This window comes from Microcebus murinus, chromosome 9 (genome assembly GCF_040939455.1).
Source record: "Microcebus murinus isolate Inina chromosome 9, M.murinus_Inina_mat1.0, whole genome shotgun sequence".
Taxonomy (NCBI): domain Eukaryota; kingdom Metazoa; phylum Chordata; class Mammalia; order Primates; family Cheirogaleidae; genus Microcebus; species Microcebus murinus.
In genome coordinates, this window is record NC_134112.1 from 62,985,217 (window position 1) to 63,002,187 (window position 16,971).

At 39.4% G+C, this 16,971-nt stretch overlaps 1 protein-coding gene and 1 long non-coding RNA gene across 6 annotated transcripts in view; one reads left to right on the top strand and one right to left on the bottom strand.

Annotated features, from left to right (window-relative positions):
* PIK3CG (phosphatidylinositol-4,5-bisphosphate 3-kinase catalytic subunit gamma) overlaps positions 1 to 16,971 on the top strand; it is a 36,170-nt gene that overhangs the window by 13,895 nt on the left and 5,304 nt on the right. For 3 of the 5 annotated variants that reach the window (XM_012746385.3, XM_012746375.3, XM_012746366.3), the window contains exons 7-10: positions 1,091 to 1,181; positions 2,013 to 2,143; positions 3,152 to 3,263; positions 4,504 to 4,661. In XM_012746385.3, the coding sequence (XP_012601839.2) occupies positions 1,091 to 1,181; positions 2,013 to 2,143; positions 3,152 to 3,263; positions 4,504 to 4,661 (492 nt within the window). The other 2 variants (XR_001149387.3, XM_076006524.1) reach the window with 2 other exon arrangements.
* LOC142872925 (uncharacterized) lies at positions 1,319 to 5,671 on the bottom strand. Its single transcript, XR_012921018.1, has 2 exons — positions 5,515 to 5,671; positions 1,319 to 2,965 (listed from the first exon to the last, which is right to left on the bottom strand). It is a non-coding gene; the product is annotated as an uncharacterized LOC142872925 (long non-coding RNA).

The following is a 16,971-nucleotide window of genomic DNA, read 5'->3' on the forward strand; positions in this document are numbered from 1 at the left end:
ACATACCATTAGGGCGGAAGGTGAATAGTATCAGTGCTAATTGCTACTGTGCTAATCAGTGAAGGTATCAGTGCTAATTGTTTTCATATTTTCTGGTATTTCTGGATAGACTTTAGTTTCACAAATCTGTAAAGTAATATTCTCCAAATTCTAGTTTTTCAACATTGTAGAAGTAACAATTTCTAATACTTAATATGATTTATTTTAAAAAGACAAACCATATTGATTTAATGGTAGCCTATTTAAAAACTGGTCATGTTTCCATTCTAAGTTTCTGTTTTTACTTATTTCTATTGTGAAAACAATAATACCCTTGCTTTACTTTCATTTCATAAAGGGTATGTGTATTTTCCAGGAAACATTTTAGAAAAGAAAAAAATAAATCCTTCAAACCTTTTATAGGCTTATTAAATTTCAAATCAATTGTGTAGAATCTTTTGAATTATTTGAAGATGGGTACTTTAAAAATACAAAAATCCCTCCCTTGTTCCTCTCAAAGTTTTCCCTGTCCCTTTATGTATTTTGCTATATTTATTTATTATAAGCACACAGTTTGACAGCTAAGGACAAGTTATTTAAGCTCTTTAAGCCTTTGTTCCTTCACCTGCAGAATGGGAATAATAATCCTACCCACATTATAGGCTAATCCAAGGATCATACATAAAATAGCACTTATTAAATGTTAGCTATCATTACTACCATTTTTGTTATTGCTGCTCTGATTGTAGCCCTAGAGTGGTAAATATGTGTAAGGATGTTAGTGTTATTATGGTAGCATATGCATAACTAAAGCTGAACATTTTAAACAGAGAGATGATGAACAATAGCTAAACCCTCCCCCAAGAGCAATTTATTTATCCTCTTCCTCAAGGTACATTTCAGGGACTGAAATGAAAGTTTCCCTTGCAAAGAAGGGAAACTTTAGAGTGCCAGGTTGATCAGCAAAAGTACATTTGTAACTTATCTATTTTACATTTACTTCTATATTTTGTGTTACCAGATAAGATTACTATTTTTTAAGGGAGAACACAAATATATTAAATAAATATATATACTCATAATAGAAACATTTCTGTGTTTTGATCCTCAGATTCTACGAATCATGGAGTCCATTTGGGAGACTGAATCTTTGGATCTGTGCCTCCTGCCATATGGTTGCATTTCAACTGGTGACAAAATAGGTATGTGGTTACCTCAAAAGATGAATATACTACTCAGCTGGTTTTAAAAGATTATAATTCCTTCAGTGTAGGCACTTAGTAACTAAAAAATCACAATTATAATCTATATAAAAAGGAAGAAAACATTTCCATGCTGGTGAATGTGACTCTCAATTTAATATGGATATGTTGAAAATACATGAACACATGATTCAAATCTTTGTGACCATACATGGAAATGATTTTGGTTTCGTTCCCTCCTCTTTTCTTCTCCACCTCTAGACTTTAATTCATTTCATTGCACATTAAACTTTTCTCTCACAAATAACATTTAAAAATAGATAGAAAGATCTGTCACTTATTTTAATATTCCAGAATTCACATTATCAAAGCTATTACACACTCTACTCTTAGGTACTTTTATAGAAATTCAACATTAGTTTCAATCAAACATATGTTTATTCAAGTTTCTGATTTGAGAGATTTGAGAACTACAAAACCGTTTACATTTGACCCTGTAATTTAAAAAAGGAAAAGGCACAAATGCCCTGTGAAGAAGGATATGCTCAGCACATAAATGCTTTTATTTATTAATGTTCAAAACCAGCCCTTTCTTCTTCTCACTTGAGGGTGTTGAAAGCATATCCGACACAACTTGCCTACCTTCCTCCTTTTCTTTCTCTTCCTCCTAAGAAAACCAACAGCCAGGACCTTGAAAATAGTGGGCTGGTTTTTAAAAATAAAAAAATAAAAAACAATACCTCTGCCTTCCATTCAACAAAGACATAGCTATTCCTCCTCCGGGTCAGGCACTAGGCCTCAATCTCCATCAAACTGTGCATCTTCACATAGGAATGATCGAGATTGTGAAAGATGCCACGACGATTGCCAAAATTCAGCAAAGCACGGTGGGCAACACGGGTGCGTTTAAAGATGAAGTTCTGAATCACTGGCTCAAAGAAAAATCCCCTATTGAAGAAAAGGTGAGCTCATGCTTTTCCCCCACTTTAAAGACCCCTCACGAGTTGTCAAGTTGTTTAGGTAGCAATAGCGGTTGCAGGTTTTCAAAGGACCTACCAACGTCTTGCCTCCTGCCATATTGGTAAAGTCCTTTAGTCACAAAATGAAGGGGTTTTAAGTGCTTTCCCATGGTGGTGACATAGCAGATCTGTGTAAAACAGAGGTGCTCAGTTCAGGACTTTGGGAACATTTGCTTCTCTTTTGATTATCAGGCAGGCTTTGCTTAAAATTTGGTTCTGTAAAATAATGTCAGCAATTCTTATGGCTATCTAGTTTTGTTGTTCAGCTGAAAAAAGATTTCGCTGCCACATATAAATTCTTTCCTACCTGGGAAATACAACATACCCAATAACGTAATTTGTAATTTACTACTGCACTCTAATCTAAATGGTAAATCATGGATGCTGAAAATGTCAGTTCCACCATTCCTCTGCAGTGCATATGCTGAATCCCTCACAAGCTGTGTGGTTAGGCTGTTTGGCTGTCGTTTCAAGTTCTGCTGCACAGGATTAGCACTTCTCATTTGCATGGTGAGCAGCCTTTTGGAGAGGAAATATAATTAGTAGCACTTATTAATCTGTTATACATGTGGATTTGTGAACCCATGCATACTCTAAGCAGTCACAAGCAAAACATATGTTCGCAAATGAAGGAGAAAGTACTATGGGTTCTGTGTAGTTGTTGGCAAGTGGTGCGTGAGGAGGAAGCGAACCGTTTCATTAAATTACTGTTGCCCTTCGACTCTTGTTTTGCCCGCATGCCATTGTGATCCACTGAATCTTCACCTAAAACATAAGCAGAGCGATGAGAAAGTTGGCACTTAATAGATACGTATCGCTAATGAAATCAGACACAACTAACTTGCTTTCTGAAAATGGTTTCCAGAACAATGTTTTTTTGCAAGTCATTTATAGATTCATGCTGCTTTTTGTAGTTAGAAGACAAGTAATATTCAGATGCATTTTAATTAGTTTCAGGCAGCAGTGGAGAGATTTGTTTATTCCTGTGCAGGCTACTGTGTGGCAACCTTTGTTCTGGGAATTGGCGACAGACACAATGACAATATTATGATCACAGAGACAGGTGAGTTTACTTACTGCAGAATGATTTTCTTATTGTGGCAAAATATACATAACATAAAATTTACCATTTTAACCATTTTTAAGTGTACAGTCCAGTGGCATTGAGTACATTCACATTGTTGTACAGTTCTCACCACCATCCACAATTTTTTGATCTTCCCCAACTGAAACTCTGTACCCATTAAACACTAATTCCCCATTCCTCCTCCTCCACAGCAGAGTCATTTCAAAGTGCAGTTTAAGGCTGGACCACATATTTAGAAGTCATTATTCTATAGGGACCCTGATGCTGCCATCACCTTAGAGAGACCACCTGCGTTGAGGGCCGAGGTGTGAGTGAGAAAAGGAGAGGCAGAAAATGAGAGTGAAGAAGGCAGAGTTAGAGAGACAGCTGGGAAACTAGGAGAGGGTCATATCCCAGAAGCTGGCAAAGCTGGGAGTGACACCAGTGTCAGATGTTGCAGAGAAGCAGCAGAAGGAACTCATAGGTATCTTTGAATCTGAACTGTTTTGCTTCCCTAACCCACCAGCTTCAGAGGTTTGCTATTCTCTCTGACAGTGGTTAGTAATGGCCACCATACCATGAGATTTTTCTCCATGAATTTGGACCATTATAAGAGTAAAGTCTAGACAAAGCACCAGAGGGGGGCCAACTGCTCACTCCCTGGGAGAACTAAAGGAGAAGAATGCACATATGGACTATATATAGAAATGATGCAGAGCTAAACAAATGAGAAGAGATGATAGCAATTGTGGTGGTGATGCTGGTAGTGGTGGAAATTGACCCAAAGGAGACTCATGATTTATTTCCATTGTGCTACTCAGACGAAAAAGGTAAATGCCTCTCCCCCAAGCAGAGTGAAACATCAGTCTGTCCTAAGTTACTTAAAGAGTCTAAGAGAGTAATAGGCATAATGATGACATATTGGCCAGAGAGTTTTGATTTATGTTTCTAAGAATAATTTTGAGATGTGAATTTTTCATGGCATTTGGCTGTCATGTAAAGAACGCCAGACGGACATCAAAAACATACTTGGTTCAAAGAATGCTTTGTGGCTATTACTTTCATACACCTGCTAAGACGAAAAATACCACAAGCTGACAAAACAATGTAAAAAAAAATGCTCTCTCACCCAAGGTAGCTCATTTTTAGGCAACTTCAAAAATATTTCCAGAAATAAGAAAGTTTATTACAAGTGCTTATACCAGTTTAATGATATCAGACATTTTCTTCTCTTAAGGAAACCTATTCCATATTGACTTTGGACACATTCTTGGGAATTATAAAAGTTTCCTGGGCTTTAATAAAGAGAGAGTACCATTCGTGCTAACCCCAGACTTCCTGTTTGTGATGGGAACCTCTGGAAAGAAGACAAGCCCCTACTTTCAGAAATTTCAGGTAAGCCATCTCCCTCTCCATCACCTCTCACGACGCCAGTGGATGGTGCCTGCAGCACACTGCAGCCCTCACCTCCTGCTCCGCTTGGAGGCCTGTCTGGCCTCCCTCCCACCCCTTCTGGCATGGGCAACCCAATTCCTTCCCCAGGTGGAAAATGATGCTTCCCAGTAATCCTCCCACCTAATACCAAACAGCACGTAAAAGTATTCCATAAACAGTGGGACTGACAAATAGGGAATACCAGGATGGCACTCCCACTAAAGAGAGAGCTTTAAGGAAGGGCACCTGGTGAGCAGTGTAGCCATTGGATGTTTATTTATTCAAAACATCAGCTAGAAGACTCACATTTTACACATATTTTTCAGGACTCTGAAACAACTATGAGCTTCTCTTGATTTTTGCTACGAGTGTCCATTTATCACATAAACATAGGGAATTCATGTCATGCCACCTGTGCTTGTCTCATTTTTGTAAAGCGTAGTCTCCTCCCCCATTTCAAATCTTGTCCACTTGACCATGGGTTCTATCAAGAGCTCTGGTTTCTCCTGCTTAATCCTGTAAACAAGCTCCGACATGAGTCTACCCATCTCCCTGGGAGTGTTCACTTTCTACTTGCTTTTCCATTCCTTTCTGGGCTTTATCCAGTTTTGCCTATCAAATATTTCAAACACCCAACAAGAAAATTTTATGCTTGCAAAGTTAATAACTCTTAATAAACACAATTCAGAGGAGTTGTAACTACTACTGTAATATGCCTCTTTTATAGCAATATAAACACAAAACAGAGACATTATTTTTATAACAGTCATTATTTTATATGTACATTTGCCTTGGGTGCCCTTTAAATACCCACCTCCTTTAGCACATCCTACGTAGGCTCTGCCCTCCACGTCTCGGGAACAAGTCTTCTTCCTAAGTCTCTCCTTGAGTCCAGTGTTGCCCTTAGATGACATGGGCCTCAAAGTTCAGTGGAACAGGAACTAGGACGCATTGTTTTGAAATGTGTCCCTTTTGTTTGTTCTCCTGGCTGCTTCTCAAGTTGGTGATTAGAAGACTGACCCTCCCACTGCTCCAGTGGTGTCAGAGAAACGGAGATCTCTGTGTCCAGATGATCTTGGGATTTTTAGTGTGTGTTTTCTGCATAAACTCAATTGGGTTTCAGACTGTTTCCAGGGACTTGACACATTTCAGTCCTGTTTTTCTTTAAAGTTAAAAATCACATATTTTGACAACTTCCTAGAAGAGAAAAATGATTCCCTGGCCCAGAAAAAAAAAAAAGCCTGGAAGAATTTCACCATTTAAAGCAGGGGGAACCACTCAGTTCTCCGTTCCTGGAAGTAGGACTAGCTTTGGACAAACACAGTAACCATAAACTATGACAAACAATCAGACAAACACAAGGAGTTTGGCTTCACTGACAGGCTCTCCTTTCTGTATTTCTCTTCCTTTTTGCCAGTGATTTTCCTGGAACAACTGCCCATCTGTCCTGTTGCTGGTGACATTCCCATAGTGCTAATGTCACCCCTTTAGCTTTCTATGTTGTTGTTGTTGTTAAGTTTCAAAGTATTCTCTCATGAAAAGATTTGCAGTGTGGGGAGGCCAAAGAGAGGTTGCCTCCCCCTACAGGCAGCTTCCACCCAAAGCAACAGATCTTTGCAGTGAGCTTTTGCACAGTCTGTCCTCCCAGTCTGAGTGCATTTCTCCATCCTTTGTGACCTCTTTCACTAACGCGACATCTAGGCAGTGTGCATCACTAAAAACACACTTTTGTAAATGTGCTGTACTGGTGTATGCTATGTTTTGGAGCACTGGCATATATTTTAAGTGCCCGTGAATGTATGCACGTGAAGCCTTAAGCACAGATACAACATAGCATGGTGGTTGAAAGGATAGGCTTTGTAACAGACAAACCTGAGTTCGAATGCTGGCCCCGCTACTTAATAGCTACACACAAGATGAAAATTACTCATCCTTTCAGAACCTCAGATTCTTCATCTGTAAAGTGGAAATGGTAAGACCTACCTCCTGTGGTTTTTCTAGGGATCATTTAAATGAAATATGCAGAATGCCTACCCCAGCCCCAGACCACGACAGAGACTTCAATAAATGGCACCTGCCATTGTTAAATCCATCACAGTGGGTCTTCAAACTATGAAAACTTTTAAGTTAGAAACCATTTTTGAAATGGGTTCTTGGGCAATGTATAAAACATGACAAAGCAGCGTGTTCTGGTTACCGTCCCAACTCCACCGGTTCTCTCCTTCCCTGTGCCCTCTGTGTGCACCCTCTGCCCGTGTTTCCCACCCTTCTCACCCAGAACAGGAAAAAGCCTGCACACCACAGTATAAATTATGGATATGCAGCATTTCCAAAGTTTCCAGCTTGACAAAGATGGACAGTAAGTTTCATCATCTTTTGACTGTGACTGTTTGATAGTGTTTTTGTTTTTGTTTTCTTTTAAATACTGCTAAGCCTTCCTGAAAGATTTTCTGTTTTTTAGTTCTATGTTTCCTTTTTGAAGTTCATCAAGATCAGGGACCACATCTCTAAACTCTCTAAATAGTGTCTCAGAATCTTGTATAATAAAGCTGCCATTTTTAGGAAAGCTTGGAAGCGTTGTATACATTTGCATTTTGGATTAAAGGCGCCCTCATTTCCAGTGAATTGCTAATTTTGAATTGATAAGTTTAATTAATACGCACTTCATATTTGAATAACCTGCTAGGAAGGGTAGAGAAAAGTTGACCTACTTTTTGTTAAGGGTGAAGTGAACCTTCTCCAGAAAGAATTAAAAACATACCTAGCTTGTGGCCTGAGAAAGAAAGGAAGGGGAACTGAAAGAAGAAGCTCTCCTCCATCCCACCTCTCTCTTTTCCAAGGTAGCTAGTCTAGCCGAGGACCATATTCATAAATTACTTGTGGAATAAAGGGAGAGTTCAGGAGCAGGCTATAATTAGACAGAGGCCCACCATTTGAACCCAGAAATATCTGTTAGCCTTTGGAGCAGCATCCTACACAGGGGGTGCTAAACAGATATATTTCAATGATGACGATTTTGATAAATAAATTCTCCTTAGATATTCAGTGTTCCCAACACAAAGAAATGATAAATGTTTGAGAGGATGGCTATGCTAATTGCCCTGATCTGATCACTATACAGTATATGTATGAAAACATCACTACATACCCCATAAATATGTTCAATTATTCTGTGTCAAGTAGAAAAATAACAATAAGATAAATAATTCTCCTTAGAAAAATCTCTCCCCTACTGGAGAGATAAAAAAGAAAAACAGCATTTTTACCCACTGGTAATTTATTTTAGAACACTTTATTTTAAATTTCAGTGAATAGTTACAGAACATATATAACACACAAATATATTTATGCTATTGGCAAATGAAATTTGGCTTCCCATTTATTTTTGTATGAGAATGTGTTGTTTTTCTAATTTTAAAAATAGTAAATGCCATTTATTAAAATCAAGAGCCAGCAAAATATTAAAGCATATCAGACAATATCAAACAACCATTACCTTGCTTTCCAAAGATAACACTGTCAACATTTTAATGTTTTTCCTTCATTCCATTAAGTATTTGGTCTTTTAGAAGATTGTAAATTAATCAGAATTTGCTTAAAAGTTAAGAAATAGATGTAATGTTAATCCCTTCAAACCGAGTAAGGCTCGTTAATGTCCATGTGGTGGTAGTTTGTCACTTTGGATAAAATCTAAATGTCTAAGCTTGGCCTGCAAGGCCTTGTGCCAGGAGGCCCCGCCTGCTGCAGCCTCACCCTACGGGCTGCCCCCATACGCCATGGCCGTCCTCCACATCTTCCCAGCCCAGCTGCCCACCTCTCAGGCCTTCTTCCCGAGTGCCCTTCACTGCCCTTCCTGTCTCGGCTTAAATGTCATTCCTCAGAGCAGTCTTCTAAACTAGGTCCCCTCCTGTCATTCTTTACCACAGCCCCCTGCCTGTCTCCTTCATTGCATCTGTCACAACAGACAATTACTTTCACTGGTTTGCTGTTTGTCTCTCCCTTTCGACACGTGTCAGCTCTGAGCCATGAAGTGTGGAGGGGCACCTCCTGAGCAGACTGGGTAACCTCTAGGCCGTCTTTCTTCCCTGGCATGCGCTATATTCCGTGAGTTATGATCTAGTAACTCAGGTGCAGATTAACAAACCACTGTCACATGGAAGTTAATAAGCCCTCCAGAGGCAGGTTAAACATCTATGCATTGGATGAGGAACTAATTTCACCTAATTGTGAAATCTAGTGTTTTATTAAATAATACAAATATGTGAGTGTCATATGGTGCCTATTCACATTTTTTGTGGGGATTTTTCTTACCAGCATAAATATCACATATTTTTTCCCCCAATCAGAACAGTAACCTATGCCAAAAGAATAGGATATGGAGTATATATGCATAGTTATAGGTTCACTACAAGACAGTTTTCAAAGAGCATGAACAACTTGTGCTTTTATAAATAAACATTTTGAAGATGTTCTTTACACACCGTAGGCACTAAGCAAACATGTGTCAGATGAATCTGAGGTCATCAGGGGAGCCGGCTGACATGGTCACAAACACATCTATGCAAAGCAGGTCATCTGAGGAGCTTCCTTGAAAGGCACTTGCCCCTAGGTGTCACTCTTAAGAAGCACTTCTAGGAGAAAAGTCTGGAGCCCATTCGTTGTGTTTATTTCGATCTAGGATGACTGTGGATGTTTTCTTGCCAGTTTTCTGAGGCCCTGCCTTGTTTCCAGCCCCGCAGCTTCATCCCCACGCCAGGGTGTACCCGGGCCGCCAGCTGTAGGCTCAGCCCTGTGCTCAGCCTCTATGCAGAATCCTGACTGAGGAAGTTTTAAAGAACCTTTATTCAACCAAAGTGCATCCCTGCTGTAGTCTAGCTCCACTCTTGGGTCCCAGGTCATTTTGACTGCCTCTGCCCCCGTTGCTCCACCAGAGGCCCTGCTTGTCAACCCACCTCTGGGACGTGGGGCCCTGCTCCTGCCTTGCTGGAGACTCAAGTGTTCTCTGGATGCCCAGCCACAGGGACCACAAAAACCCAGCCATCTGACACTCATGTGAGGGCTGTGGCCACCTCAGCGTTATTCCCCGTTATTATTCTCTAGCTCCCCTTCCTTTGTGTGGTAGCCCTTGTGTTCCTTATACCTGTAACCTGCCAGGCTGGACTTCCTCAGCCTCCCACTCCATCCTGCTGTAGTCACCAGGCCCTGCTCACCATATACAAAATAGGACACTAATTCAACACACACTCACTACATACCTACCACATTTCAGGCGCTGTGCCAGGCACAGAGAAGAGTCAAATGCTGCCCTTGGCAAGGCAAGATATCTTTCCAGTTTAATCCCTTTAAAAAACAATTGTTCCCTGATTCGTCCTGATTTTGTGGCAGTCTCAGGCAGTGTGCCTGAGACTGAACCTGTCTCCTGTCTGTTAAGCATTCATATATCATACATATGCAGATTGCATCATACATATGCAGATTATCTACGGAGATCCGGACCCAGTGCTGGTCACAGGAGATTCAGAGGGCCAGAGCTCAGCAAGAGAGATATTTACACAACTTTGTGCTAAGGAATACTTTGTGCTATGAGTGTCAACAGTGGTTTGCAGAGGGAGCGGTTAATCCTGCCCTGGAGGATAGAAAAGGGCTATTCAGAGAAGGAAGTGTTTTTTACCAGGTCTTAAGGGCTGAATTCAATTTCATTTTGCCAGGCAGATGCAGAGAGGGGAAGGAACATCCAGGGGAAAAGAACAGCATGACCAAGGGCATTTAGTTAGAAAAGTACATACAATCAACATTTAGGAACAAGAAGTACGGTTGCCTGGTATGGATGAAACATAGGTGTATGTGGGCATGTGCAGTAGAATTTGAATCAAGAAAGGAAATTTGCAGGTACAACCAAAGCTAATAGAGCCCGAGTTTCTACAGGAAGCTTGGTGCTGAGCTGTGCAGAGCACATCTGAGTGTTGCCAGCCCTTTAGCTGTGCTTCCTTAGCTTTAATTCTTGCCTCTTCCTAAGCACAGCCTGAACCAGAGCTGTGGCTCACTGCTTGCTTCATTCTGCTCCATGGTGGTGGGGAACAACATAGTCTAAAAAAGGAAGATGTGGACTGGGAGTTCGGAGACCTGGTTTATATTCCCTATGCTTCTACTAACTAGCCTTGAGATCTTAACCGCTCTGTGCCTCAGTGTTCCCATCTGCAAATGGGGATAGTGTTAATTGCCCTACCTACCTCACAGGGTTGTTGTGAGGATAAACTGAGACAATGAATAGAAAGTACTTTGACAAGTAAGTGCTATGCAAATTGTAAGAAATGGAAACAATCATGTTAAAGGCAATGGAACTGACAATGGCAGGAGGGTTAATGGGATCATCCAGCCCTTTCTCTGTGTGGCTTAAACCCAGGTTGCCATTGCTTTATACATTTTCACTTAGCACAGATTTGTAATTATGCATGTAATAAAGCACAGCTTTATCCAAAAAAAAAAAAAAAAAAAGAAAGGAAATTTGGGTCCAACTTGAAGCAGTGCATGGGCTGGATTGGGGGGTAGAGAGCAAAGCAAAGCAGTTATTTGGAGTTCCTTTGATTAATCACAAATTACTGTAATTAAGGCCTATTATAGGTCAAGTGGGAGATGACAAGTTCATCTGTCACATTACCCATAATGTACTGAGCTGAGAAAAGATTCCCCTTTGGGATTTGCACCCTGGCCCACTAACTAGGTCGGGCTCAGCCTTCTCTATTCCAGTTTGAAGACTTTGAGTACTTCCCTCTCTCTCCACATTATCCATTGGAAGACTCTCTCAGAGAAGGGTCCCTCGTGAGCCAATTGTATCATACCAATATCTTGCTATGATGTTTCCCTCAGATGCAGACATGTGTAGGGTTGTCAAAGTGTTAGGATTTGGTTAAGTGTGTTGAATTTAATCACTATTCTGGAAAAGATATGAAAAGAGATGAATCCAAGACTAGAGAGATGGCCATGGATTGGATTTATGTGTTAATCCTTCAGCATGCAATATCACTCAGTACCTAACATATTGGGCCCCTGTTACTTTTCAAGAATAACATTTAAACTGGCATTATTCTCTTAATGTTTAGTTTCTTTTAGATAATTGTTTTGTCTACCATAAGAATATTATCAAAGACATTGTTCACCATGTTACAAAGTGTACTCTCTGTAAAGATCCTCTTGTGAAATTTCTATTGATTGTAGTTTCTAGAAAAGCTGTGCTTCTCCTAAACAAATAAGTTTTTAAAAATTTATGAACATTGGATGGAGTAATGGATTAGAGTTTCCTTTTGGCTAGAGGTATATTTAAAGACTACCCATAGCAAGTACAGTTATGCATCAATTAAAGATGGGGATATTTTCTGAGAAATGTGTCATTAGGCAATTTCATCATTGTGTGAACATGATGAGTGTACTTACACAAACCTAGATTCTATACCCTACTACACATCTAAGCTATATGGTATAGCCTGTTTCTCTTAGATTTCAAACCTGTACTGCATTTTGCTGTACTGAATACTGCAGGCAATCGGAACACAATGGTATTTGTGTATCTAAACATACCTAAAAGAGAAGGGATACAGTAAAAATATAGTATTATATTCTTATGGGACCAGTCCATGCCATCATATTTGGCACATGACTGTATGTAGGATTTCTGATCTATAATTTTAAATTAGTTTTTTTCCCCAACCCATTGTGGATCATTCCTTTGTTATTTCCTTTCCTTTTCCTTCTACTTCTAACTAATGTTATTTTGACTTTTGTGTATCCAAATACTTCACCTTAAATCCTTAAATCCTTTTTGAAACAAGGCTAGAAGATAAATACACACACATACACACCCCTACATAGAAGCTGTTCAGAATATTGACTAAAGTAGAACCGTTTAATTGTAGCCTTTAGGTTTCTAATGAGCTTCCAGCTAGATATTTGAAAAGATGGCAGCACAGCCCTTCCCCTGGTAAACAGAGCTAGTCTGAGAACCATTTCCATGTCCTTAAAGATAAGAATCCTAATTCAAACTAAAAAAAAAAAAAGCATAGCCTCTGTGAGTCCACTAAAAAAAAAAAAAAAAAAGTATAGCCAAGTACCAGACACACTCTTCTTTCAGAATTACCAGAAGTGCTTCTTCCTGCATTATTAGGTGTATTAATCAGTGGCTTTCTCCATTTTGCCAAATAACTTCTAAAGACATTGACTAGCCAATGCATTGATTTTTATAGAAATCAAAATAATATCCTTTGCCTTAGACTGAAATTTTTTTTCTCCACTGTCTCCTTTGGCTAGCAGACAGAAGCAACATCAGTATTTAGGAAAAGTCAGGAGAGGTTCTACTTCATTTCTAGATGAGGATAGAGGAATTTGATTTTAAGAAAAAGTATTGCATATGACCTTAAACAGTTTAAAGCAGCCACAGCTCATCAGTGTTTAAAAACTTAGTAGATTGTGCATAGAAGTAGTTTGTCTTCAATTTGGCGAACTGATAGTTGGGCCAGTTAGCCAATCAAGGCAAAGTTTGGGGCCTAAAATGGTAATGAATTCCTTTGTTCCCAAGACTTATGGGGGTGGTAACTTTGTAAAAACAATTCTTTCTTTTAGTGCTAGATGCTATAATTAAGGCATTTGAATCAACAATGAAATTAAGAGCAGATGTATTACGTAGGCTCAATCTATTTATTAGCTACTAATTGAGAGTGTTCTAGCTAATGACATTAATAATAATGTAATGTTCACCACAGTCACACTCATTAACAAGTACATTAAACCCAGTCCCCAAAATCAGATTCTTCCTTTACTCTTCTTCTCCACTCAATACTACAAAGCCATCAACAGGCCACTGAGAAGGAGAGAATAAGGATGTTTGGGGTCAATGACAGGCTGCCCTGGCAGAACGGAAAATTCTGTTGTGACAGCCAGTAACTTCTGTGTTCTGTGTTTTCCCCTGAGCTCCCCAAGCCACATCCTCATAGTCCCTCAAACCACAGGCCTCTGGGCAGCCGCATGGTCATGGACTCTCTCACACACGCCCTGGCTGAGTGCAGAGGGCAGAAATGAAACTTCTGGGGCTTATGTGGGTGGAGCAAGTGCTCAGCTGTGCCCCCCAAGGGAAGAGAAGCACCTGCAGATATGGCCGGTGTGCCCAGTGCTTCCACCCCACCCACCTCGCTGGCCAGCACCAAACAGCCCCGCCCTGCTTGACGCTGGCTGGAGTGAGGCTTATCTAGTGCTCCAGCCTACCTCACCCGCCAGGCCTTTGCTGCCTAAGGAGACACTGTGGAGCAATAGTCTAGATGGAAAGGGACCGTTGAGCAGTGTGTGTTCCATAACGCAACTCGTCGTGGTATTTATTAGTAGTAATAGCCATCCTCTTACATAGCACTTAAATCTCACCACAACCAGACGAAATGGGTATTGTTATTGTTATTCTCATTCTACATATAGGGAAACTGAGGTCCAAAAAGGTTAAGAGACTTCTCTAATGCCATACAGCTTGTCAGTAATGAAGCCAAGATTTGAATTCACACAGCTGTGTGTGAATCTGAGCTGTCCACCACTGCTCCACCCTGCCTTTCAGCAAAGGATAATCACATCTGCACCAGGTCTCTAAGTCCGTGCAGCCAGTCAGAATGTGGACATTGTGTCTGACAAGCATGGGGCATGCAGTTAAATTTGGGGAAGAAATTTCTTTCTCATAGAAGAAACCCTCATGGGTGAAAATTATAACTAACGGAATAAATTGGAGCCATCAGAAATCCTATCTGTGGGTTAGATGGCCTTCAAGAAAAGTAGGACAGTTCCTTTCCGTTCACGCTTCTCTTTGGGTGCTGCAGGGATCCATGACTCCTCACGTACATGCTTAGCAAATATTTACTGAGCACCAGTGGATTGGTGTTGTAAATAACTTGGCCTAAGGTTAATATCCCTCCTTGAAAATTTTATTAAAGAGTTTGACCATGCAGTGGGCTTGCACAGCAGGGGGGTTGCCTGGAGCTCCTGGTGTATAGAGGGATAGAAAATAATTAAAAATCAGAATGTAATCCAATTCAAAAGCAAAAGGCTTCCCCATCTATGCCCTTGTGAAAATTGTGTGAGTTAGCAAATTAATAAGACTCTTGCCTGGGGTGACGTCTGCACTTAGGCTGTGTAATTACCAAGAAATGAGAAAGACCTCAGTGGGTCCTATGGAAGAGAAAAAAAAAATTATTTCTGGACATAAGTGGAGTTATTAAGAATGCAAGAGCACTAATGCACTGGGGCCACTTCCAGGGCGCAAGTGATGGCTGGGCGCAGGCGGTAGCAGCCCAACCCGACTTTAGGGCTGATGGAGTCACCTGCTTCATGGTGAGCAGAGAGGAGGTGCAGGGTGAATAGTAGGGAAGGGAGAATACTGACATTTGATTGAGCCCTTGCTTTGTGCCTGCCTCCATGCCACGCGTTTTTCATGTATTGTCTCACTTGGAAGATGCCAGAATAGTCCATGGGTCTTTGTAACTTGGCCAGAGCAATGCATAAATGCACAGTCCAGCCTTGACACACGGAGGCCTGACCTCCATGCGGTTACTTTGCCACATATGAATGGCACAGACAAGATCATATAAAAGCAACAGAAAATTCACTATTAAACATTTTGACCTGTAAACTTATATTCTTCTTTCTATATACATATTCTGTGTTAATTTACCAAAATGGGATGTGGTTTTTTTAAACCTGCTTCTTAACACAAACACTTTTACGTGCTTGTTAAATATTCTTCCACAATATTATTCTAGTAGCTGCAGAACATGTAATTGTAGGTACTTTTCACAAACCTTTTTTATCAATCCCTTATTAGAGAGCATTTAGGTTGCTTTCAAGTTTCTGCAATTTTAACCAGTGTTCTAATGAACACCCTAGTAGATAAATCAGGGTGAAAATTTTTCTGATTTTTTCAAAGGTAAATTTCAAGCATGGAAATTGTTGGGTAAAAGGATATAGATATTTTTAAACTCAAGTTTATTGAGGCATATTTCAAATACAGAAAAATTCACCCTTTTTAGGTGTACATTTCTGTGAATTTTGACAAATGCATCAGTCATGTAACCACCACCACAATTAAATTATATAACACTTACAAGGACTTTAAAGCTTTTGATGCATGTTTATCCAGTTGTCTACTGGTAACGTTATACCTGTTCCCATCTACCATCAGCCTATGAAAGGGGAACATTGAGTATTAGATTCCCTAAAAGACTAAAAGAAAATTCCAGTTTGTAGGTGAGTGTTTCCATCTGATTTTAAGTTATATTTATTTGAATACTAATGAGGTTGCATATTTTTTATAGCTTTATTATCTGTTTTTATGTTGTATAGTGTGAATTTTTGTTTATGTCCTTGGCTTGATTTCTAGCTAACTCTCTCTGTTTTTCTTACTGATTTGTAAGACCAATTAGGGAGCTAGGCATGGAGGAGTGACCTGTCATATTGCAAGTATGTTTACTTTTGTCATCGGCCTTTTTTAATATTGTTTATACTTTTTTTCCCCCAAAATTTCAAGTTTCTGTAATCTCTCTGTCTTTTCCTTATAGGTTCCACGTTGGAAACATCTTCATAGTCCTGTCACACTCCATGATTATTTAAATATTTGCTCTTTTTATTTTAAATCTTTAATTCATCTGGAATGTATTTTAGTATTAATATATCACATGGAGTAAAAATTTAAATTTTCCCCCCAAATGATGAGCCAGTTTTTCTGGCCCCATTTATCAAATAATAAATCTTTTCCCCACCAATTTGAGAAGTCATCTTTATTATATATCATATTTATTATGTATTTAGATAGATGTGTCTCCGAACTTTCCATTCTGTTTCACAAAATTTGTCTTTTTTGGAAAAGAATAGATTTTTTTCACACCATTTTTAATATTGTAGTCTTATAAAATGTTTTAATATCTGGTTTTGCAAGCACTGGTTTTCATTACTATACTTTTTCAAAATGTCCTCTCCAGCCCTAACTATTATATTCCAGATGAACTTAAACCATATCTGAGTTTTAATGTCCAGTAAGAATTTTTACTGAAATTTCATTATGTTTTTAGATTAATCTGAGAATAATTTACATCATTCTAATAAGACTTATCACTGAGGAACATACGTTGCTCTATGTACTCAAGTTTTCTTTTATGTGATTCACTAACATTTTACAGTTTTTAAAAAGATATTCTGCATGTTTTGTGTTTAACCTAGGTATCATTAATCATGGCATCTGTTTTTTCATTAT